This window comes from Aquarana catesbeiana, linkage group LG04, assembly GCF_042186555.1.
Source record: "Aquarana catesbeiana isolate 2022-GZ linkage group LG04, ASM4218655v1, whole genome shotgun sequence".
NCBI classification, from domain to species: Eukaryota; Metazoa; Chordata; class Amphibia; order Anura; family Ranidae; genus Aquarana; species Aquarana catesbeiana.
Window position 1 is genome coordinate 367642300 of NC_133327.1, and position 26105 is coordinate 367668404.

Genomic DNA, 26105 nt, shown 5'->3' on the forward strand with positions numbered 1-26105 from the left:
TATAAAAATGCACTGATTACTGTAAAAATGTCACTGGCATAGAAGGGGTTAACTGTGTTCCCTATATGTGTTTCTAACTGTAGGGGGAGGGGACTGACCTAGAGGAAGTGACGGATAGTGGTTCCTAGCTAATAGGAACTCACGATCTGTCACGCCTCACACTACACACACACGTCCCTGTTCTGCCTCTCATGCCCGCGATCACTCGTGGCCGATGGTCATCGCGACCATTGGCCACGAGCATCGGCACCCCCGCTGAGCAGCTGGCGCAAGCGCGCACCTGTTATCCCGATCCCACGAGCCGACGTATAGCTATGATGGCTCACGGGATCATGCCGATCTGCCGCAGTATAATTACGGTGGCTGGGCGGCTGGTTGGCAAGCGGTTAAATAAACACACAACAAAAAAAAAAAATGCCCCCCAATGTAGATCCATCGTCAATCACGTCATCCAGTGATTTATGTCCACATCGATGATGATGAACGCTGGACGCTGACCAGCAGGAAAAAAAGCGCCACCTGCCAAACCCAACCACTCCCCTAGCTCAACAACATTCCCGGTTCTCCCTGCCGCTAAAGGAAACAAAGGGGCGGGGCCATCCAGTGACTTCACCAGGTGACTCCTGCCCCCTTATGATGTAGGACTTTATGGAGGCATTTGATGGATACACTGATGTAAGGGGGGACTTTGATGAGGACCCTGATGTAAGAAGGGAACGTGACGGGGTCCTTGATGTAACGGGGGACTCTGATGGGGACACTGATGCAAGGACGAACTCTGAGGACCCCTTTTTAAGGGGGGGGGTGGTCTGATGGGAATGCTATTATATGTAGGGACTCTAACTCAGATCCAGATTTATGGTAGGACTCTGATGTAAACAAAACCAGAAATCTCTCCTGCGCTCAGGTAATGGGTTCCTCAATGTGTGGTATGACCGAATGCCTCAGTGGTAATTGCCGTCTTGCAGCTCTCCTCAGAATAATGGGTATTCATAGACTACGAAAGAGAAAAGAAAAGAAAGGAGGGCTTACCGACCTAGTGCATTACCACTGGTAACATTTATTAAAAAAGTAAAACAGTAAATGGATACTCACAAACGAGCTTAAAATAACAGGCATAGACAGTAGCTGCAGGTGAGCAGAATCAAACATCAAAAAGCCCTGGACCGGACATTGGGTAGATGGGGCAATGGCTGACGCGTTTCTGGGGAGAACCCCTTTCTTCAGAGCCTAGACGGGTAATGCATTTTCCGTCTAGGCTCTGAAGAAAGGGGTTCTCCCCAGAAACGCGTCAGCCATTGCCCCATCTACCCAATGTCCGGTCCAGGGCTTTTTGATGTTTGATTCTGCTCACCTGCAGCTACTGTCTATGCCTGTTATTTTAAGCTCGTTTGTGAGTATCCATTTGCTGTTTTACTTTTTTAGTAGGACTCTGATGTAGACACTGATGTAAGGGGAACTCTGATGGGGAACCTGATGTAGTGGTGGACTCTAATAAAATGTGGACCCTGATGTAAGGAGGGTCTCCAATGTGGACTCCGAGATAAGGGAGGCCCATGATGGGGAATATTAAGAAGACTCTGATGAAAAAGTTGTAGACTGAATTTATTTTATTTGACTTTTATAAATGGCTCAAATGTATTTGGGATATTTTTGCTTTATTTTACTGAAGTTCTTTCTCTGTTGTTTCCGAATCGTTTCATATCGATTGAAAAAAATCAATATAAAACCTATTTATTGATTTAAAATGTATTTATTTATAAAACTGATTTTCTTTTTTTAGTCTATTAATATATGTAGAATATATGTTGTGGCCCTCGTGCTGATAATTTGGAGACACCTGCACTAAATGTGAATGATCTGGTGTCTCCAAGGCATTGGGAGCCAACTTACTTAATGTGAGGGGCCGCAAGTGCGGCCCCTGACATACCAAAGGATATCCCAAAGGATAAAGGATAAAATTTGGTGAATACTCAATATCAGCAGAGACACAACAGGATATAATCAAAGACTGTAGGCATGGTACAGGAGATGGTCAGGGACTGCGGACACTATGCAAGAGATGGTCAGAGATTGCAGACATGCTATAGGAGTTGTTGGAGACTGGGAATATGTTTCAAGAGAGAGTCATAGACTGGAGATATAGTACATGAAACTGCTACAAATCACTACTATAGAAGGGCAATAGGGAAACACAGCTTCGTGTCTGCAGGGACCCTGAGGGATGCACAAAAAGTGCCAAAGGGCCATAGGTTGGACTCTAGGTTCTTTGCCTTTCCTCTAGGTATCTACATATCTGAACCCAAAAGCAAAAATGTAATATATTGCAGCTAACCAGTCCCTGGATGTTTGTGGCTGCATTCATTTTCTCTTTTCAGGCTTTTTTCACTTGTGTTCTTGTGAATAATACACTTTCTGTTTCTACGCTTACATTACATAGAGGGTGGAGATGAGTGATAGATTAATTTTTACTTCCTGTTCAGTTTGTAGGAAGTTACAAAGACACAGCATTTCTGGCATGATCAACAGATATGTTCTGTACTTCTGAAAATGTTCTTAGCCTGAAAAAAGAAAACCGATGCAGCCAACCACATCTAAGAACTGGTGAGCTGCAAAATATATTTTTGTTTTTGTTCTTGTGTTTAGTTATCCTTTAAGAAATTGGTAGTATAGAATCTGCCATTCATCTCCCTTGGTAAGCTGGTTGTCTATATCCTGTTGACAGGATTGCCTGTAGACAGACATTTGATCCCCTTTGTTTCTGGAAGCATTTGCCATGGATGTGAACCTGTGCAATCTACTGGTTTTAATAGTGTACTACAGAGACATCTGCAGTATCACTCACTAGCAGGTTCAAATTCTGCTCTGTGCAGTGGGATTGAGCATGAGCGAGGGTTCACGTTCGTCTTTGTGAGCTTCATTTTTCTGTTCTGTGAATCCTGTCCGCTACTACACACCAGTTAGCTGTCTGCTTTTACCTTCTGCTTATGATATGACTTTGTCTGTCCCTTGTGCTGATCTATGCAGGGTATGTAGATTGCACACTTGCCTAACAATTCAAAACTTTTCTTTGGTTGCTTATTAGCTGTTGTCAGTGGGCCAAATTAAAATACTTCATCCTGTATTGTCACCTTGCAAGAGCTCCCTAATGAAGACACTCCTTATGCTGGCCATAGATGGTGTGAATTTCTTTACTGCAACCACGGGTGCTGACAGGGGAATCCCTCCGGCCAAGCAATTGTTTGCTTCCGGTTTTAAGTTTTTGAACTTCACTTATTGTCATTTGTCTTAAAGTGATTGAAAAGTCTCGTTTTTTTTTTTTTTTTTTAAATAACAAACATGTTATACTTACCTGCTCTGTGTAGTGGTTTTGCCCAGAGCAGCCCCGATCCTTCTCGGGTCCCTCTTTGGTGCTCCTGGCCCCTTCCTCCTGTTGAATGCCCCCACAGCAAGCAGCTTGCTATGGGGGCACCTGAGCCAAGCCATAGCTCCCTGTGTCCATTCAGACACTGAGCCGCGGCCCGGCCCCACCCCCTTTCTCTCCTCATTGGCTGACTGACTTTGACAGCAGCGGGAGCCAGTGGCGCCATACTGCTGTCTTAGCCAAAGAGGAGGGGAGTCCCGGGCAGCCGAGACACTCCTGCAACATTGCTGGATCTAGATGGACCTCAGGTAAGTATTAGGGGGGCTGATGCACACAGAAGGCTTTTTATCTTAATACATGGAATGCATTAAGATATAAAACCTTCCGAATTTTACAATTACCTTAAGACTGGTACGCACTGGCTGAATATCGCCTGGTTCAACAGAAACCATTCGACATTTGGCCAGTGTGTACGCAGCAGCTTCTGTCGAACCGGCATGCTAGAAAACCAGCAGTCGATCTGCATGCTGCCTGCGCTGACCTATGTTTTCTGGCGGGGGGACACAGTCTATCTGTCAGAACACACTAGCTCAGCAGGGAGCTCCTTAGATTTGTTTTTTGTTCAGCCTGCTGGGTTGAACGAAAAAAAACTGCCTGTGTGTACCAGCCTCTACTGATTGAGCCCTATGATGCGTAGCTGTGATTTACTTATAATCCTTAAAATCTTTAATCGCAGGCACATAATAAAAGAACAATATCTATTATGGGGTACTGGTCATATCTCCACTATACACCAAGATGAGTCCATCACACAAATGAATAAAAGACTTTCACTAGTCTGGTGTGTTTACTTTTGCTTTGCATTCAAGAGAAAGCTAGTAGCTTACTCTCCCTCTTTGTGTACACATAGTATTAAGAGCTTTGTTGTGCTTGTGTTGCCTCATTACGAGAAGCTGTCGGAATCACATGAGCCTTTCAGTGTATGCAAATAAGGCCAAATCATCTGCCTGCAAGTTAATATTCCCACTTTTGAAGTGCATTGTAAATGTAATGTTTGTGTTTAGAACATAACATCCTTTTCCCTTTGAATATACATGTATAGGTGTATGGACAGGAGGCTAAGCAGTCCAAGGCAGCTGTTGGATGCTGGCTTTGAGTGTTATTAATTTCACATGCTATTCTTCTTTTTTCTGTAGCACAAGTGAAGCTGATGTGGAGGCTGTCATGGATAAGTTGTTTGATGAGCTGGCTCAGAAACAAAATGATGGTACGTAAGTTAATTTCTCTTAAAAAAGAACGCATTTAAAACACAATGCTCAATCTCCACTGACCAATTAATAAGTTCCATTGCTGTCTATGGGTTGATGCCACACTCAAGTGGCAGTCATTGTATCAGCATTTTGTCTAATTTATGTGTTGAATCATGTGCTATTATTCATCAAGCTTTGCATTTCCTAGCTGTAAGGGATGAATTTTAGGGTAATTATCCAGACAAGACTGAGCTTTTGTTCCTGTTTCCATAGTAACAAGACCAAGGATTCTGAAAGTGCAGGGCAGGGAGCTGAAGCTGAGCAAAGCCTGTGGATCCATTGCTGACTGCACATTTGAGGAACTCTGTGACCGTGTAAGTGCCCAGCAACTATAAACAAGTTAACACCCCCTCTGTTTTTCCAAGAGTTTTGTTTTTTGCATTCTCCGACCATGTTTTTCTTAAACAGTGAACAAAAGCCTATTTGCAAGCAGCAGCACACCCACATTATTCACTGCACAGTACAATTATTGTATGAGAATCTCCTATTTTAATGTCATTAGTGCCAAACGACACTTTTGGCTTTGGTAAAGGGCCATTAACATGAAACAAATTGGCAAAGTTGACATTTTTTTTTCTGAAAAAACTGTTAAATGGAAAAAGATTTTGACTTCAGTATATGAAGTATGAGAAAGAACTGTGTTGTTAAGGTTTACTTCCTTGTAAGAATACCAGAACATGTTTTCTTTCTAAGAACACAGCAATGGTATGTCCCCTTAGAGAAAGGTTAGGAGTTTTTATAGGAACTGCTTCATTCACACACACGCACGTACGCAGACACCCACCAAGGAGACCCCCCCCACCAAGGACCACCCCTCCTGCCATCACACACACACTCCTTTTTACAGAATTCCCCCGCCCCTTTTTTTTCCTCTCTTCTATTTATTTCCTTTCAACTTATTCCCTTCCGTATGTACTAGATATATATGGAAAGAGGCCAGCACCAAACAGAGAAATATATATAATACACATGTACCAACATCCCAGAAAAAATGGTAAAGAAAGAATCTGTTGGGAATGGGACTTTAAAGGTACTTCATATATATATATACAAAGAAACAATTGCTATAATAAAATATAAATCGTTTATTCAAAAACAGATAGACACATTAAATGACATAATAAAAATATATGCAACTGCAGTTACAATCATGGTCCTGGGTGTGCACACCACAAGCAAACCACATTCCAGGCAAGGCCTACAATCTTCAATTAATTGATGTCCAGGTATGACATCTAAAGCTATTGTTGAGTATATGCCAATCTGGAAAGCAGCATAAAAATTCCAGCTCAAGCAACGCGTAGATTAGCTCCTTTTAGGATAAAAAAATTATGTTATGATAATAAAATGGCAAACAAAACGGTTTAACTTTTCCCAGTAAAGAAAATACATCTATCCTCACAGGGCACAAGCAAAAAAATAGGCATGCTGTGGGAGGAGGAGTGGGAGGAGTTATATAACATGTCTGGTCACTGTGTTTTGTTTTGCATGTAGGTGTAATTCATTACAATCCAATTGTCTCAGAATCCTGAATCCTTAATGAACGAGAAAAAAATTTGTTTTTCAGTTATATTTTACAAGGCACCAAAACAACCACAGCAGTAACATTTTACCAAAAACTTGGTCAAAAACATAGAGGTTTAATGGCTCTTTAAAATTTACTGCATTGTGCCGGAAACCATTTTTTATGATGGGACGAGATGTTTTGCATGACAGGAACAACTATCATGCTGCAAATATAGGTACATTCCATTCCTGCTTTCCTTTTTGTTTTGTTTGTTTGATATGGAAGGAAGCAAGGAATTAAACTACATAGGGAAGGGTAAATAAAGAATCTATTGGGAATGGGACTTTAAAGGTACTTCATATATATACAAAGAAACAATTGCTATAATAAAATATACATTGTTTATTCAAAAACAGATAGACACTCAGTGCAAGATATCCGACAGTTTTCTTGTCTAACGGACCGGACAAAAAAAGAGGAGTAGCTATATGCTTTGCCAAACGGGTCCCCTTTACTCCCACTAATGTGATAAGAGACAGAGAGGGCCGTTACATTATGGTCACTGGTAAGATTGACGAGAGTGTGGTCACATTTCTCTCCTACTACGCCCCCAATGTCGGTCAGATAAACTTTTTTCAAACTATGCTGGAAGTTATAACACCCCACTTAGTGGGACATGTGATGCTAGGTGGAGACAGTAATACCTCCCTGGACCAGATTCTAGATAAATCAGACCCCCGAAAAGCGATCTTGAAACATACTCCTAAACAAAGCAATACGTTAGCACGCTTATTACACAGCCATGATCTTATAGATCTCTGGAGGGACGCTCATCCCACAGTTCGTGATTTCACGTTCTACTCGCATGTCCACAAAACATTCTCACGCATTGACCATCTCTTTACGCTGTCTTCCCTGTTACCATATATCTCGGTGACTAAAATAACACCCATTGTGTGGTCGGATCACTCAGCGGTTCAAGTCACTTTAACAGACCTCTGGTCTAAGCCACATCAGTCGTCTTGGCGATTGAACGAGTCGCTATTGAGCGATCCTATAATAATCACAGAAGTGGAAAAAGCTATACAACAATATTTTCAAGACAATAATTCCTCAACATCCTCCCCAGAGATGATATGGGCAGCCCACAAGGCTACCATACGTGGCAAATTAATACAGTTAGCTACTAAGGTCAAAAGGGAACGCACACAAGATATCCAACAACAAGAGGAAGAGTTGTACAGATTCATGCGCTAACAAAAATCCGACCCACACACAGACTTGAGGAACAAGATAGACATAGCCAGAACAGCATTAAACTTGAGTCTCACTACAAAAGCAGAAAATATGTAAGATGGGCTAAACATCGCTATTACACAATGGGAGATAAACCCAACAGACTATTAGCAAGAAAACTTAACCCCAGACCATACAATCCCGCGCTCCCCAAATTAAGATTACAGACCGGACAAGTGACACAAAACCCCCAGCTTATATTACAGGAATTTTATAAGTTTTTTTTAGAACTTTACGACTCTCCTAAAAAAAACTTTTGCGAGGACAAGGTAGAAGAATTTCTAAAAGATATACCGCTCCCTACACTATCTAATGAGCATACGGAGGTGATGGAGGCAGAGTTTACAGCGAATGAAGTGGCGGAAGCTATAAAATCCCTGAACCCGTCGAAATCACCGGGCCCTGATGGATTTTCGGGCCACTACTACCGCAAATTCGCGGAAATTCTGGTTCCACACCTTTGCTCTTTTTACAGTTCATTAAGAAAAGGGTCCCCTTTGCCACTTCACGAAAACAAGGCCTTCATACATGTTATCCCTAAGCCAAATAAAGACCACGGAGACTGTACGAACTACCGCCCTATATCGTTGATTAACGTTGATCTTAAAATACTGACAAAAATATTGACAATCCGCATGAACTCGTTTATATCAAAATACATACACCCCCGACCAGACAGGATTTGTTCCACATAGACAGGCCCCGGACCAGACCAGACGCATCATTGACATCATATCTGCTTTGAACTCGGGCTGGGATGGAGGGGGCCGGAGAGGGGCATTATTGGTCTCATTAGACCTACACAAAGCATTTGATTCACTATCCTGGGACTATCTTTTCTTTATCCTAAGAAAATACGGGTTTGGACCGCAATTCCTGACCACACTTAAAACAATCTATAGCGACCCTACGGCAAATCTTGTAATTAAAGGCCATCAATCCCAAAACATAAACATACTTAGAGGTACCAGACAGGGCTGCCCCTTGTCCCCCTTATTATTTATTTTGGCCCTAGAGCCGCTGGCCATCAAAATTCGTGAACACCAGAATATATTGGGAGTGCGCTGTGGCGATCGTGAACACAAGTGCGCACTGTTCGCGGATGATATACTACTACTTCTTTCATCCCCGATCACCTCCCTGCCCAGCTTACAGGTAGTACTGAGACATTTTACAGAATTCACGGGACTCAAAGTAAATCACTCTAAATCTCAGGCACTTGGGATCTCCTTACAGACACATATAATTCAAGCCCTGCAACAATCCTTCCCATTTAAATGGCAAAGGGAGACCTTACCGTATTTGGGTATTCACTTGACTCCTACCCTGACAACCCTATATAGACATAATTACCCCCCCTATTTAAGAAAATACTAGAAGATCTCAAAAATTGGTCTAATAACCCTCCGTCATGGCTTGGTAGGCTGTACTTGGTAAAAATGAATGTTTTGCCAAAGGTGCTATATTTATTCAGGACTCTTCCGATAGCGATAATAAGAAAAGACATGCAGAAATTCCAGAATAGGTTGTTGGATTATATTTGGGGACACAAGAGACCTAGGGTGAACAGGCGAACACTATATACCGAAAAAACAAAATAACTTTGCGCTAACTCAAACGTATAAGCCGCTAACACTGCAAATAGAATTTTTGCTGTAAACCATAAAATATATAAATAAGTGCAGCGCTATAAATAATGAATAAGTGAAATAATAAATGTGAATATCAACGTATAAAATTCTCATAAATGTCCATTTATCAATAAATCAAAGTCCATCTTTTTATGAAAAAAATAATGAAATCACCACGTGGATATATAACTAAAATAGTGATCAGACAGTCCCCAAAATAATGAGGGCATACCATGGATTTTGGACCTAAAAATAGCATATGCTACATAGGTCAACACAAGCATTTATTGCCCAATAGCAATGGTATGGATGATGAAAACCAAAGGAAGATAAACGGTCTTGGAGGCCTTCTCAGGGATTTATCGTGAAAAACTACACTTGTGCAGCTACCACCACCCATATGAATGGAGGCTTACCAGAAGGTTGGGACCCAAAACAGCGTATGTGGATGAGTCAAACAGATTTAAAAGCTGCCCACTAGCAATGGAGAGGAGATCCCAATGATACACTGGAGAAGAGATCCTGGGGGTGCTTCACCGGGGTGCTTTTTCCATGTGGAAGTTAAAAACGTCTGAACACGATGGACCCCAAGTTATAGGGATCAAACTCTCCTGATATCCACAATCAGCTAATCAACCTGGTCCACTTCCAAAAGAATCAGCGGCTTTTCTCCGTGTGTGGCCACCAGATGGTTCAATGGTTTTGCAACCTGTTAGTCCGCCCTTTGGTTATTTGGCTCAATATCCATCCAGTGACATTCAACGTACTGTGTCTCCACATAAAGACAAAACTGTAGTTTTCTCTGTTTGCACGTGCAAACACTATATACCCCAAAATTGAAAGGGGGCCTGGGAATGCCTGATTTACTTAAATACTTTCAGGCGGCACAAATGTCCCAATTAATTAGATTCCACACACAACAGTCTAAACCTCTCTGGATGTCGATTGAATCCTCTCCATATCCTGACAAAGAGATTAGTCATTCTATGTGGATGAAGGCGAAAGATAGGCCGGTAATCTTATGCCCAAGCTTGTCATTCTCATTAGAGTTGTGGGATCGACTGGCAACCACTTACAAGTTCAAGTCCCAGCATACCCCCCCCTAGCCCCGTTATTTGGAAACGCTATGTTCACCCCGGGTCTCCACCCCAAAAATTTCTTGTGGTGGACCAACAAGGGTCTGATGCGCATAGCAGACTTCTAGGTTCATAGAGGTGCTTTATCGAAAATCTCCTTACGGGAAAAATAAGACCTTCCAAATTCGGAACTTTTCCGTTACACACAGCACATTTTTTGGCGACACTGAATCGCACCTCAGATCTCACTACTTTTTCCTAAATGGAAAATCTCTGCAGGACTTTCGATAGGCACACTGGTCACATATCACTGATATATAACATCTTGGCCTCGACCTCCCAAAAACTATTTTACATGCAGAAATGGGAACAAGATATGGACACAGTCCTATCACCAGAAGAATGGAGCAAAATAATACAAAATGCATCTAAATTGATTATTAATACCTCTTTGATAGAGGCGAACTATAAAGTATTGATGCGATGGTACATGGTCACGGAAAGGATAGCGACTTTCGTTCCAGGGGTGTCCCCCCGGTGCTTTAGAGGATGTAATACAGATGGCACCATGTTCCACACTTGGTGGACATGCCCTAAAGTGAGGAGATTTTGGATACGTACATACAACCTCATTTATTCCCTCACGCAAGTGAACCTACTTAAATCACCTCTGCACGCGCTGTTGGGACACCCAGTAGAGGGGGCATCAAAACCAATGCGTAGACTCATAGCATTTATATTTGTGGCGGCCAGAATTTCGATAGCGAAGTCTTGGAAGTCCTGCTCAGTTCCCTTTTACTTATTAAAAGCAAAACTCTCGTGGATAATGATGAATAAACGCCTTTCGGCAATTTTGAAGGATAAGATCTCTGGGTTCAATAACATATGGGAACCCTGGATTAGGTATCTTACAAGTTCATAAGACGCTTAGTAAGTGAAACATTTTACACCTTGTAGGAGTGCATCCACCCCACCTCCCCACTATCTACCTCCCCTCTTTACTCACCTCTCCCTCCCCCTTTTTTTTTTCTCTCTCTTTCATTGGCAGTTCTCTGACTACTGCATTTTCTTTCCCTTTCTCTTACCTCGCTTTCATTTCTTTTACTAGAAAGTATGACATCGCGGGGCCCCTGACGCCTCGAGGAGGCGGGGGGCATGCGCGAGAGCCCAATTAATGGGTTGAAAGGCTGGTCTAGGTATTGACCTGAATAGACGAAAATTACAATAAGTAAGCTAGACAGTACATATGAATCAACCGCTTTATAGTCGACCTATGGAGCGTTACCATGTATTAATATTCTTCTTACTTGTATAGACAAATGCATTTCCTTCTCCTAGGTTGTGTTTGGAGGTTCAACGGATAATATGCATAAAATAAAATGAGGGGGGGGGGGGAATAAAAACAAAACGGAAATGTACATGGATTTGTGAGGATGACTCCACCACAAATGGTGGTGTAATTATCTTTATCACAGTCTATGTTACCTGTTGATGCACGATATACGCTGTTCACCCCCTTTTTTTTTTGTATGCAGAAAAACTAAATAAAAATCATTGTTTTAAAAAAAAAAAAACAGATAGACACATTAAATGACATATTAAAAATATATGCAACTGCAGTTACAATCATGGTCCTGGGTGTGCACACCTATCTAAACCCTGACCTAATGAGAAAAACTGGAGTTGCATGTAGATAGTTCCTGCGTCCTAGAATTTCGACATGTTTCGCCGGATCGGCTTCATCAGGAAAAGGACGAAGGTATTCAGGTGCTATAAATTAAAACCAATGATTTGTATAGAGCCTTAGGTGTATAAACAGAAAACAAAATTAGAATTAATTAACTTATAACAGTACATAGACAAAATTCATTTTTTATTTGTAATGAGCCCAATGTTGATATTGTAAATAAATAGTTAAAAAAAACCCCACACAAACACACACAACCTCCGTACCTTGATGGATCCCGGAGTGTGCACGGCTGGGAGAGGGGATGGGAGAAAAAGGGGGGAAAGGAGTCACACACCCCTATCGCCTGGGCCCCAGACCAGCTCCTAAAGTGTCAGACTTCCCGTAGAGGGGGATGTGGTCTTCAATTAGATCAAACAAAAAAAGCAGTGCAGCACTATCTGCAACAAACAATACATCAAAATAAAAATTAAATACAAAAAACAGCTCGAGGGTAGGGGAGACATCGGTCCATAACCAACTGTAAATGAACCGTACTCACCACACTCTCATATCTCTATAAATGAATAAGTCGACGTACACGCCCGGGACTCATGCGGACAGAGCAATAATTAACAGCATAAGTGAATTCACTCCATATGGTAAACTTCACATTATCTACACAGCTAATGAGACATATAAGCGTCTATCAGACATTATCTTCTACAAAGGGCGCCCAGCCTGCATCTCATAATATCAAGAAGTATACATAAAAAAAAGTATTCTCACCTTAAAATGACTGATGCCTTAGTCAATCCTGCCTTTAGTAAACGCATGAATTGAAAAAGTGCATGGGGAGTGGCAGGAAGGCAAAAAGCCACATTGCCAGAAGTGGAAAAAAGGTTGAGGGCAGCCTCTGCAACATGAAAAATATATCTGAATCAATATAAAATCTCTCAAGCCACCAAGTGAGACTATAAGGAGTTCTGATGCCAGAATGAAAAAGTTACCTCACAAAATCCCCGCCATGAAGTCCCATGAGTTCCCGGGCCGTATCTGAAACCATCTGCACAATCTGAGGTTTAAATACCCCCCCGGCGCCAAAAATGGCGCATGACGTCACGCCCCATTGACACCCCGCGGACGCAAAGGGGAGGTGCAAGCAGCACGGACTGACACCCGGAAACCGGAAATGATGACCATATCCGGTTTCCGTCAAACAGGGCAAAAATACAAACCCCGCAGATGTAACAAACAGCCGGGAAGCCGTGAAAGACAGAGCACTTCAGGGCAGGCATGCATCGGGACAGCGTCACCCCAAGGGGCACATTGCTGCTCTCAATGCACACCCTTGGGCGTCCGTACGGGAGTCAAAAGACAGGAACAGGACAGAACCCAGGCGAAGCAGCAGTGCGACAAAAAAGGGGCGGGGGGAGACAACCCACGCATATACACAGTATCAAAAGAGATGGCGTAAAAAGCACCAAAGAGAATGGATTGGAGAAACTGTGGTCAGCACGGTTCAAGATACAGGAGATTTACTTGTAAACAAAAGCCTACCTCATCTCGAGGGGACACAATTCATAAGAAGGGCTTGTAGCTGATCCCCTCATTCAGGCCTGGGAATCGGGTGGCCTGTAACGTGTAAATCCATCTAGTCTCCATTCTCTTTGGTGCTTTTTACGCTATCTGTTTTTGGGACCTCCAATGGCCCCATGTATGTGTGCCCCGATACCGGTCTAGCTGTTACTTATGAGTTGGTGTCACTGGCCGCCCATTCGTTGGGCAGTAAATGAAATTCAAATTAAATAATGTTTGTGACACTATTGTACATACTTGATGACTACCTGTTTATATGAATTGAGCATTGATAAGTACTGTGTATATGCGTGGGTTGTCTCCCCCCCCCCCCCCCTTATAGTCTCACTTGGTGGCTTGAGAGATTTTATATTGATTCAAATAATATATTTTTCATGTTGCAGAGACTGCCCTCAACCTTTTTTCCACTTCTGGCAATGTGGCTTTTTGCCTTCCTGCCACTCCCCATGCACTATTTCAATTCATGCGTTTACTAAAGACGGGATTGACTAAGGCATCAGTCATTTTAAGGTGAGAATACTTTTTTCTATGTATACTTTTTTGTATTTTATTTTTATTTTGATGTATTGTTTGTTGCAGATACTGCTGCACTGCTTTTTTGTTCTTCTAATTGAAGTCCACATCCCCCTCTATGGGAATTCTGGCACTTTAGGAGCTGGTCTGGGGCCCAGGCGATAGGGGTTTGTGACTCCTTTCCCCCCTTTTTCTCCCGCTCCCCTCTCCCGGCCGTGCACACTCCGGGATCCATCAAGGTACGGAGGTTGTGTGTGTTTGTGTTTTTTTTTTTGTACTATTTATTTACAATATCAACATTGTGCTCACTACAAATAAAAAATGAATTTTGTCTGTGTACTGTTATAAGTTAATTCTAATTTTGTTTTCTGTTTATACACCTAAGGCTCTATACAAATCATTGGTTTTAATATATAGCACCTGAATACCTTCATCCTTTTCCTGATGAAGCCGATCCGGCGAAACATGTTGAAATTCTAGGACGCAGGAACTATGTACATGCAACTCCAGTTTTTCACATTAGGTCAGGGTTTAGATAGGTGTGCACACCCAGGACCATGATTGTAACTGCAGTTGCATATATTTTTAATATGTCATTTAATGTGTATATCTGTTTTTGAATAAACAATGTATATTTTATTATAGCAATTGTTTCTTTGTATATACATGAAGTACCTTTAAAGTCCCATTCCCAATAGATTCTTTATTTACCCTTCCCTATGTAGTTTAATTCCTTGCTTCCTTCCATATCAAACAAACAAAACAAAAAGGAAAGCAGGAATGGAATGTACCTATATTTGCAGCATGATAGTTGTTCCTGTCATGCAAAACATCTTGTCCCATCATAAAAAATGGTTTCCGGCACAATGCAGTAAATTTTAAAGAGCCATTAAACCTCTATGTTTTTGACCAAGTTTTTGGTAAAATGTTACTGCTGTGGTTGTTTTGGTGCCATGTAAAATATAACTGAAAAACAAATTTCTTTCTCGTTCATTAAGGATTCAGGATTCTGAGACAATTGGATTGTAATGAATTACACCTACATGCAAAACAAAAAACAGTGACCAGACATGTTATATAACTCCTCCCACTCCTCCTCCCACAGCATGCCTATTTTTTTGCTTGTGCCCTGTGAGGATAGATGTATTTTCTTTACTGGGAAATGTAAAACCATTTTGTTTGCCATTTTATTATCATAAAATATTTTTTTTATTCTAAAAGGAGCTAATCTACACGCTGCTTGAGCTGGAATTTTTATGCTGCTTTCTGGATTGGCATATACTCAACAATAGCTTTAGATGTCATACCTGGACATCAATTAATTGAAGATTGTAGGCCTTGCCTGGAATGTGGTTTGCTTGTGGTGCATTCAAGACCTTTGTATAATGTATTAGCTGCAGAGCACTTTTCAAGTGCAGATCCACGGCACAGCCTCTGGTATGACCTAGTCTCTTTTGCTTTTGAGCATGAGGAAGCATCTTCCTGCCATTGCTGTTGTTCGCAATATATATATGCTTTGGTTACTCCTTGCTGCTGCCAATGCAATGGGTGGCAGGCAAGAGAATTGTCTGGTCCAGGCAGGGAGCAAAGGCAGGCAGCAAGCAAAAGAATAGTTAAGTCTAGACAATGGTCTTGGCAGGTGGTAATGAGAGAGTAGTTGGGCTCAGACAGGTAAATCAGGGTTGGCAACAGTGGGTCAGTCTCACAAGAAAGTATTATAGCTCTTTACACAAGGGTAGCTGGCGATAACACACAGGATTAACCAGTTCAGAAGCTGGAGCTTAAATATCCCTTTGGTCAGAGGACATGCCTAATGCCAATTGAGGGGTCACTGGAAGTCCTGGTAGAAATTCTGCAAGTTATCACTGGAAATCCTGGCAAGAATTCTGCAAGTACCATTGGAAGTCTTAGAAGGGATTCTGCGAGTACTATTGGAAGTCCTGGCAAAGATTCAGAAAGTAGGAGTTCTGCATGTCCCTGCAGAGATTCTATGAGTGGTGTAACTGGACCTCCGTGCTGCTCTTGCAGAGCTTTTGGATCAAAGAGTTATTGCCATAACAGAAAGATTTCAGCGTTTTTACTCCAACATTTTTACAGTTCCAAAATAAAAAAGGGGTTTTCATCCCATCTTGGCTCTGAAGTGTGGCCCTACCATTTGTTCTACTATCTGCACCCTGAGTGTTTACCAAGGTACTGGCCCCTGTGCTAGCTATGCTATGTTCCTTGGGCATTCCCAATATCCTTGGGATATCTGGATAATCTCTTATTGAGCAAACAATTGCAACAGATTCTAATTAACAATGTGATGTGGACAGTCCAGACATTAGTGGTACTAAAACCAAAAATGTAATTTCTTATCATACATCACGGGACACAGAGCCATAGTAGTTACTATGTGGGTTATAGGCCACCTTCAGGTGATGGACACTGGCACGCCCTAAGACAAAAAGTGCACTCCCTATATAACCCCTCCCAGTACTGGAAGTACCTCAGTTTTTTCGCCAGTGTCTAAGGTGTTGGTCATGAGTAAAGATGTGCTGTGCTGAGCTCCTCTGGAGTAATCCTTGCTGGGGCCTCCCATGCAGCCGGATCCATTCAAAGTGTCTTTTTGGCCGAATTGAATGGGCCTCATATCCGAAGAAACAAGGTCTTGCCTGTAACGCTTCTCTTTACAGAGCTGGACCCCGGGATCCAGTACTTTTTGGTATTAAGGCCATAAAGTTTTTACTGGTGGTGGTGCTATTACAGGTCCAGGATTGTGAGTTTCCTCGAGGATCCCTAGCTCCAGAAGGTTTAACGGAACCCACTGTGAAGGGTGAAGATTGGGTCTGTTGGTTTACCACAGAAAACCTTGCGGCGGGAAAGGTAAGTGGAGTCTTCTAAGAAATTTTTAAAATTTTTCTTATGAAATCTCTCCTTTAAATTTAGTAAGTGTTGTCATGCCTATGTGTCACCACTGGGGGCTGTATTGAGCACTTACTGTCTCATGCTTGTCAGAAAGCCCACGTTGTGTCTGGGAAGCAGCAGTCTTCATCCTCCAGCCAAGCAGCAGACCTCCGGTAAGTCTGGGGGGGTTCCCTCTCCCCACCAGACGCCCCCCTATGCTGTTTTTTCTTCCCCTCTGCTCGGGGAAAGTGCACCACAAGTTTAAAAAAAAAAGAGAGGAAGGGCCATAGGTGACGGGGGGCGGGGCTTAGCGCGGCGTTGGCGTCCTCCAACGTCCAGCGTGGGAAGGTATGTTAAAAAGGCACTATTTGTGCTGTTACATGCTGCAGGAGGGACACAAGAGCAAAGGTGGCGTATAAGAGGTTTGGTCACACAGGCATTCCTTTTGACACATTCACTACTGCATCAGGCTGAGCATTAATAGCGGCGACAGGGCTGGACTATTGTTCAAGCAGTAGATGCATTCCTTCTGGTAGTACCTCTGCTTTGTGCATCGGGCTATGGTCAGAAGGGGGGTGAAAAATACCTCAAAAAAGGACTCGAAAAGGACTACTACAGTCACCCGGAAGCCTAGAACCATCACAAAAATATGTCATCCTCCCCTGAGAGTAATATGGCTGGTCAGAGTGAGCCATCAGGAGGGGCAAGTGTTGCAGCTGCTCTTAACACTGCAGCCCCTATGTATATTACTAATGAGGTTTTTTCTTCAACCATTTTAAGCTTGGAGCAAAAAATTGATGCTTTAATTGCATCCCAAAGTGGGACTAATCGCAGCAGGTCCCCGTCCATTGCTCAGGACCCTCTTGCTGAAAGGAGCAAGAGAGTATGAATTCCTTTTAAAGGACCAGGAAGAGGCTGAAGTCTCCTCTTCTGAAGAACCTGATACGGAAGTGTCAGGTTCGCAGGAAAGATTGTTGGTACAGTCTCTCACTAAATTGGTCCGCTCCACATTTTTACTGCCAATAACGCAGTCGGTCGATGATCCCACTTCTGGTTTGGGCTCACTAAAGCCTCCCCAATCTGTTAATTCTTTTCCTATCCATTCATGGCTAAGGAAGCTAATGTATTCTGAGTGGGAGATAAACAGATAAACGTTTTTTTCCACCAAAAAAGTTTTCAATACTTTATCCTATGGAGGAAGAGTTTAATAAGAAATGGGGAATTCCAGCAATTGATGCTGCTATATCATCTGTAAATAAAAATCTGACTTGTCCAGTAGACAATGCTCATATGTTAAAGGATCCAACAGATAAAAAGTTCCTTTTTAAAAACTATATTGCGCTGGCAGGTTCAGTCGTTCAACCTGCCCTGGCAGCGATTGGAGTATCTCAGTCCTTAAAAGACCTGTTTATATATTTTTTTCCCTTTTGGGGTAAAGGTTTTACATAAATAAAGGCTGATGATTGTAAACACCTCCGACAATGTTTTTTTTGAGCCAATTCGAGATATTTCCTTGGTCCTCTTGACAAGGAAAATAATTTTCTTGGTTGCCATATCTTCTGCAACATTCCTTGCCTATCAGCAATCTTCATTCCAGGGATAGAGAATTGGCAGTCGGACTACTTAAGTCGCCAACAATTGTTCCCGGGAGAATGGTCCCTTCATCCCAACATATTTCTCTCAATATGTCAGAAATGGGGAGTTCCGGACGTGGATCTGTTTGCGTCCAGGTTCAACAACAAGATCGACAACCTTATGTCAAGGACAAGGGATCCAATGGCATACGGAACAGATGCCTTGGTCTTTGCGTGGGATCAGTTTTCACTGATCTATGCATTCCCTCCTGTTCTGCTGTTTCTGTGTCTTTTTTGCAGGATCAAGCAAGAAGGGAAGGAGGTGATTCTGGTGGCCCCAGCGTGGCCCAGGAGATCTTGGTTTGCCGAGATCATAAAGATGACGGTAGGGGACCCTTGGACCCTACCACTGTGGCCAGACCTTCTCTCGCAAGGTCCGGTATTCCATCCTACCTTACAAACGCTAAATTTAATGGTTTGGCGATTGAGACCCACATTCTAAAAGACCGGCCTCCAGAGTCATATACTATAGAGTCTGGAAGGCATATGTCTCCTGGTGTGAATCCAGGGGTTGGCACCCCAGAAAGTATGTCATAGGTAGGATCCTTGAATTTCTACAGATGGGATTAGAAATGAAGCTGTCCTTGAGTACTATCAAGGGCCAAGTGTCAGCCTTATTGTTATTGTTTCAACGACCACTTGCTTCTGGTTCGTAACTTTATTCAGGGGGTAACGCGGATTAATCCTCCAGTTAAATCACCCCTGAACCCTTGGGACTTAAATTTAGTCCTGTTGGCTTTACAAAAACAGCCTTTTGAGCCAATTCGAGATATTTCCTTGGTCCTCTTGACAAGGAAAATAATTTTCTTGGTTGCCATATCTTCTGCAAGTAGAGTATCAGAGTTGGCTGCTCTTTCTTGTAAAGAGCCATATTTGATTATTCATAAGGATAAGGTTGTATTGCGGCCTCATCCTAATTTCCTACCAAAGGTAGTGTCAGGTTTTCATTTAAACCAGGATATTGTTCTGCCTTGATTTTTTCCAGAACCTCGTTCTGTGGAAGAAAAGTCACTACATTCTCTTGATGTGGTGAGAGCGGTCAAGGTCTATTTGAAAATGACCGCTCAGATTCGTAAAACAGATGTTTTGTTTGTATTGCCAGATGGTCCTAAAAGAGGACAGGCAGCATCAAAATCTACTATTTCTAAATGGATTAGTCAAGTGATTGTTCAAGCTTATGGTTTAAAAGGGAAAATTCCTACTTTTCATATTAAAGCGCACTCCACTGGGGCTGTTAGTGCTTCTTGGGCAGTGCATCACCAAGCCTCCATGGCTCAGATCTGCAAAGCCGCAACTTGGTCTTTAGTCCATACATTTACCAGATTCTATCAAGTAGATGTAAAAGGTTATGAGGATATCGCCTTTGGGCGTAGTGTACTGCAGGCTGCAGTATAAGTCCTCTAGTCTCTGGTGCTCTACTTTTGTTGTGTCTCCCTCCCTTCAGTTGGCATTGCTATGGGACATCCACATAGTAACTACTATGGCTCTGTGTCCCATGATATACGATAAGAAAATAGGATTTTTATAACAGCTTACCTGTAAAATCCTTTTCTTTGAAGTACACTTTTTGTCTTAGGGCGTGCCAGTGTCCATCACCTAAAGGTGGCCTATAACCCACATAGTAACTACTATGGCTCTGTGTCCCGTCATGTACTTCAAAGAAAATGATTTTACAGGTAAGCTGTTATAAAAATCCTATTTTATTGCAACTTATCAATCATTAGATGTGGTGGCTGCATTAGTCATCTTTTCAGGCTTTTTTCATTTTGTTTTCACTTGGTGATCTGGTCAGAAACACACCTCCTTTATTAGGGTGCCTACACTCTGGATAGAGAAGCACAGAGAAACCCTGCTGCTGCTGGACAGCAGCGTTGTCAGTCTGGAGGAAAGGGAATGTTGGATACACTAGCAGGTTTAATACACTAACAAATTGAGGTCAAATGCCAGCTAGGGCTTAGTTCACATGTGTGTGACCTGCTTACTGTGGGTAGGGCAGCCCATTTCTTTCAATGGGCTGCCCTACCCTCAGAAATGCAGGAAAAGAAGTCCCTGACCCTTTTTTAAAATGATGCCGTGCGGAACCGCATGGTGGTGTGGCACCAATGCGATTGTGCACATGAAAACACGGGCATTACCAATGCATGTGGGTGCCATTAAGAACTAATGGCATCGCCTGGTAGCTGCTAAAGAGCAGCGCGTTTCTCTTGTGCGTTAGGAACACACGCTATTTTGCACGTGTTCCCAACATGCCATAATAAGAACCTAGCCTAATACTTTAGAAGTAGTTACAGCAACATTTTTTTCCCTTTTGGGGTAAAGGTTTTACATAAATAAAAGCTGATGATTGTAAACACCTCCGACAATGGTTTGTCTCAATTCTGAAACTACTACATCTGCAGGGCAGCTTGTTTTATAGAGAAAAAAACACTTACTGCCAGACTCATAGGTGAAAATAAAAGTAAGAAAGCTTAATAAAGAAAATGAATGCAGCCATCACATCTCAGAAACAGTAAGCTGCATTATAATAAATTTTGGCTTTTCAGTTTAATACCACTTTAAAATAGTTCAGTGGGATCCTGAACTTTCAGACATCAGTGCTGGAACTGGTACATTGCTTGGAGTATCTGGATCTTTTCCTGGAGCCAAGGAAAGCTTGTGGCTCTCCACACTCAGACCTCTACAGGACCAAAGCCCTCTGAATCGATACAATTCTGCATGCAATTTCTGTACTTGATGGTAATGAGGCAGCACCTTTTGCTCACTTCATTTCCAGTGAGCAAACTCAACAACTCCACATTTTGTTGTCATGGGACACAATAGTTCAGTCTGTAGACAAATCAATCTACCTGACCCCAAAGATAAGGTAATCCCTGGTCTGGTGGCTCAAGAATCTAGCTCTGAAGTTAAAGAAATCCTTCCTCCTGGTGTCTGAGAAGATCCTCACAACAGATGCCAGCCAGTTAGTCCGTCTGAGATCCCCTGTTGTTAGAAACGTGAATGCTAGAAGAATCCCATTTTCTGACCGACGTGCTAGTGCTCCAAGCAGTTTGGTTGTCCCCACAACAGTGGTCCTGCGGCTGAAGGGTCATTCGATCTGGATTCAGTCACTGAACACCACTGCAATCGTGTATATCAACCACTAGGGAGGAAACAGAAGTCTTGCTGTTGCAAGAGAAGTAGAAAAAGACTTAGCCTAGGCAAAACTTAACATTCAAGCCTTGTCTGCCATTCATATGCCAGGCAGACTTTGTCGTTTGGAGGCAATGTCTGGACCTGGGAGAATGGTCCCTACTACAGGAATTGCTTTAGGACCTGTGTCAAACGTGGGAAGGACACCCAGAAGTGGACCTCCTGGCTTTCAAGTTCAACAGCCGATTCAGAGGTTCTTTTCCAGATACCGAGATCCTCTGGTAAAAGAAGTGGATGTTCTGGTAACTCTCTGGGATCAGTAAAAACTGATCTATGCCTTTCCCCCTTGCAAACTCCTTTTCATCTGCTCCACAGAATCAAGATGGAGGGCAATTCGGGAATACTCATAGCTCTGAATTGGCCCAAGTGGATGTGGTACTCTGACCTGATCAGACTCCTGGCAGACACCCAAAGGGGTTTAATGGCATGGCAGTTAAAGCCCAGATCCTGAAAGATAGAAGATTCTTTTCTGAATCAGTAATTCCCATGCTGTTTTAAGCTAGGAAGTTTACCTCGATCCAGGTCTACCATTGCTCTTGGAAGGCATAGGGTTCTTCACCTGTTGTGATGAAAGACATTTTCACCCCTGGAAATAATCTGGCCTTCTTTTGATAAAGATTGTACAGGGTGTATATCATGTAACACCCTCCTGTGCAACCACCTTTGACTGCATAGAATTTGAATCTGGTTCTCTTGGCACTTTAAAAACAAGTCTTTAAGCCCATCAGTTTCCACCCTTACTCACAAGGTTGCTTTCTTATTGCCATGTAAATCATGTCTCAGCTGGTAGCTTTCTTCTATAAAGAAACATTTCTAGAGTAAAGCAGGCCATAGATGGATAGAATTTCAAAATTCATGGTAAAAAAAGGTCTTAGGTTAATTTGTATGAAAATTCTCAGAACATTTGTTTGTTGCTTTCTCTTTGGATTTTGGAATGAATTGACTTCCGAATGAAAACCACATACACTGTTAGAAATTAATTTGTACGAGAAAAATTTTACATCCTGCTCCTTCGAATTTTCTCGTCGCTGTGGTCAAAAACAAACGTTGATTTGATCCACTAATGATTAGAAAAACGAACAAACTTTTTTAGAAAGCTTTCTGTTCCACCACTTCTCGCGGCTAGACAGATCTTCATTCAGGCCTATGAGCTTAACCACTTCATCCCCGGAAGGATTTACCCACTTCCTGACCAGGCCATTTTTTGCGATACGGCACTGCCTCGCTTTAACTGACAATTGTGCGGTCGCGCAATGTTGTACCCAAACAAAATTGACGTCCTTTTTTTCCCCACAAATAGAGCTTTCTTTTGGTGGCATTTGATCTTTTATTTTTTGCGCTATAAACAAAAAAAGAGCGACAATTTTGAAAAAAAAAAAACAATATTTTTTACTTTTTGCTATAATAAATATCAAAAGAAAAAAAAATCTTCATCAGTTTAGGCCAATATGTATTCTTCTACATATTTTTGGTAAAAAAAACGCAATAAATTTTTATATTGATTAGTTATAAGGTTATAGCAAAGGTTATAGCGTCTACAAAATAGGGGATATATTTATAGCATTTGTATTAATTTTTTTTTTTACTAGTAATGGCAGTGATCAGCAATTTTTAGCGGGAGTGCAACCTTGCGGCGGACAGATCGGACACTTTTGACACTTTTTTGGGACCATTGACATTTATACAGTGATCAGAGCTAAAAATAGCCACTGATTACTGTATAAATGACACTGGCAGGGAAGGGGTTAACACTAGGGGGCGATCAAGGGGTTTAAGTGTGTCCTAAGGAGGTGTTTTTAACTGTGGGGGGAGTGGACTGATTGGGAGTAGAGAGAGATCATTGTACCTGATTACTAGGAACAGCAGACCTCTCTCTACTTCCCTGATAGAACGGGGATCTGTGTTTACATTAACAGATCCCCGTTCTGGCTCTCTAAGGAGCGATCGCGGGTCGCTGGTGGACATCGCAGCTGCTGGCCACGCGCATCGGCTCTGGTTGCGCGTGCTCGCCCCCTATAGCCTTTAAAGTGGCCGCCGTACAGCTATGGCGATTTGCGCAGGGGAGCCAACCTGCCACCATATAACAGAGGTGGCTGGTCGGCAAGCAGTTAACCATGTCTGCTCCGGAAAATTTACCCCCTTCCTGACTGCAATATGGCGGACAAATTGGACACCTAACTGATACTTTTCACACTTTTTGGGGACCAGTGACACTAATACAGTGATCAGTGCTAAAAAAAATATGCACTGTCACTGTACTAATGACACTGGCTGGGAAGTGGTTAACATCAGGGGCGATCAAAGGGTTAACTGTTTTGCTGCCAACTGGTGTTTTGTTCAGGTTTTACCAGGTGAATGTTCAAGGCCTCATCTGATGCCAGCTTTGAGTATGAGGTAATTTTGGCAATTATTTCATTATCAATGTGTGGGCCTGTTATTATTTTGTTTTGCTGCTGTTGCCCACCCCTCACTTGGACTTTTTTTGAACATCTGAGTTGTCTCTGGATCCATTGAACAAGAAGGAAAATAGGATTTTTGTACTTCGAGTAAAATCCGTTTCTAGGAGTTCATTAAGGAACACAGGTTGCACCCCTCTATGTTTGTGATCTTACTCCTAGTACTGCTTTTCTACAAACTGAGGCATGCTGGGAGTAGGAGGGGTTATACCTGATTGGTCACAATATATTTGTTTGCCGTGTACAAATTCTCTTCTAGGCAGCAGTATAACTCAAATGTCTATGAATCCTGTATCCCTTGATGAACTTTAGAAAAATTACAAAAATCCTATTTTATTATACATGTATAACCAATCCCAATCTTCAATCTAACTTCTATACTTGATCTTTAATCTAAACCTAAGCCTTAAACCTTTACCTACTAAAACACCCACATTTAAAATTTACCTTATCCCCTAACTGTAAACCAGATTGTAACCTATTTCTAAACCTAACCCCAAACCATAACATACGAATACATTTAACGTAATTCCCTAACCCTAAGTGCTGATTTACACTGGTGCAATTTCTGGTGCAAGTTGAGTTGCACAGAATTGCATGACTAGGGAAATCGCATTATTTTCCATGGTGCCCATTCAGATCAATGTGACTCTGTGGTGCGATTTTTGGAAAGGGTTACTTTGCTACTTTGGCTCCATAGAATATGCCAACCACACCCAAAGTCACACTACTTAGTCGCACTCAAAATCGCAATAAAGAAAAAGCATTGCAGTAGAGTGAGCTGAACCTAAATAAGAACTTAATGATTATCACTTGTATTTAACACCAGTGTTCCTTATCAATTCCCTTATAGTGTTGTGCAGTGCTCTTTCCTCCTCCACCGTACTATGATTTTACAACTGGCATATAGTACTGCTATCATGGCACTGTTTACCCCCGAAACTCTGGTATTATATAGACGTAATACAGCAAGACAGAACCATTATTGTGTCTCATAAAAATAACATAGCAAAACATGACTCTTCTTGCATAGTATTTTTTTTTTTAATAAAATTGCATCTAAGATTATACCAAAATGGCATCCACAGCTCAATGCATTTTATCCTTTTTGACAAAATAGCATTTGACTGACGTGAGTTGAAAACATTTCCTGGCAAATTTTGTACTATGATGTACATAGTGGTTTTGTTTTTTGTTATTTGCAGTCTAGAAGTTGTGTGCTGAATCTATTCATTACAAACTAGACAGCCACTGATTTAAATCTCCAACTGGCTGTGTCTCTTAGGCAGGCCACGGACCACGGGTTACAGGAAATAAATTTGCACGATTCCGCAATCAACACAGACAATGCTAACGTGAATCCCTCCTGCAGAGCAATTGTATTCTCCTGGCGGGGGGGGGGGGGGAGCGGGGGAAGCCATCCCCACCGTTAGAAGACAGTGATCATTGCTAGCGGCTTTAGCAGCCCCTGGTGATAATCGCAAGTAAAATCCAGCAGGCTGGTTGCACGTAAGTTAATCGATCGATCAATCTGGTACATTTAGCCTGCCCATACGTGGTTCGAATCACAACAGGAATTTAGCAGGCAGGAACTGGCTGAGATTCGAACAGTCTATGTCCGGCCTTACTGCAATGAAAAATTGTATGTATATTTCGTATAATAAGTACGCCTAGTTTTACCTTTATCTTTATCAGTTACATGTGAATCCATACTGGCCGGTTGCAAGTGTTTATGTATGCACAGGTGGAGTAATGTTGTGCTGTTTAGGTATCTTTGTGGTTAGCCACAAAACACAAACTTTTGGTTGGACTTCCTCATAGGTTTGGAAAATGCTTCATTAGTAGATACTTAACATGTCTTACTGCTCATGATCCGTCTATTTGGCCTGGATTAGTAGTATTTTAGTATTTTAAAGCAAGTCAAAATACAAATATGGAAGCTGCCATTGCTGACATTGGCTGTCATTCTGACCCTGAC

At 42.1% G+C, this 26105-nt stretch overlaps 1 protein-coding gene across 1 annotated transcript in view; it reads left to right on the top strand.

Annotated features, from left to right (window-relative positions):
- The window catches only part of AFG1L (AFG1 like ATPase), a 230022-nt gene that overhangs the window by 186694 nt on the left and 17223 nt on the right, over positions 1 to 26105 (top strand). Inside the window, exons 9-10 of the mRNA XM_073627041.1 lie at positions 4561 to 4631; positions 4888 to 4988. Of these exons, the coding sequence (XP_073483142.1) occupies positions 4561 to 4631; positions 4888 to 4988 (172 nt within the window). The remainder of the gene's footprint in view (positions 1 to 4560; positions 4632 to 4887; positions 4989 to 26105) is intronic.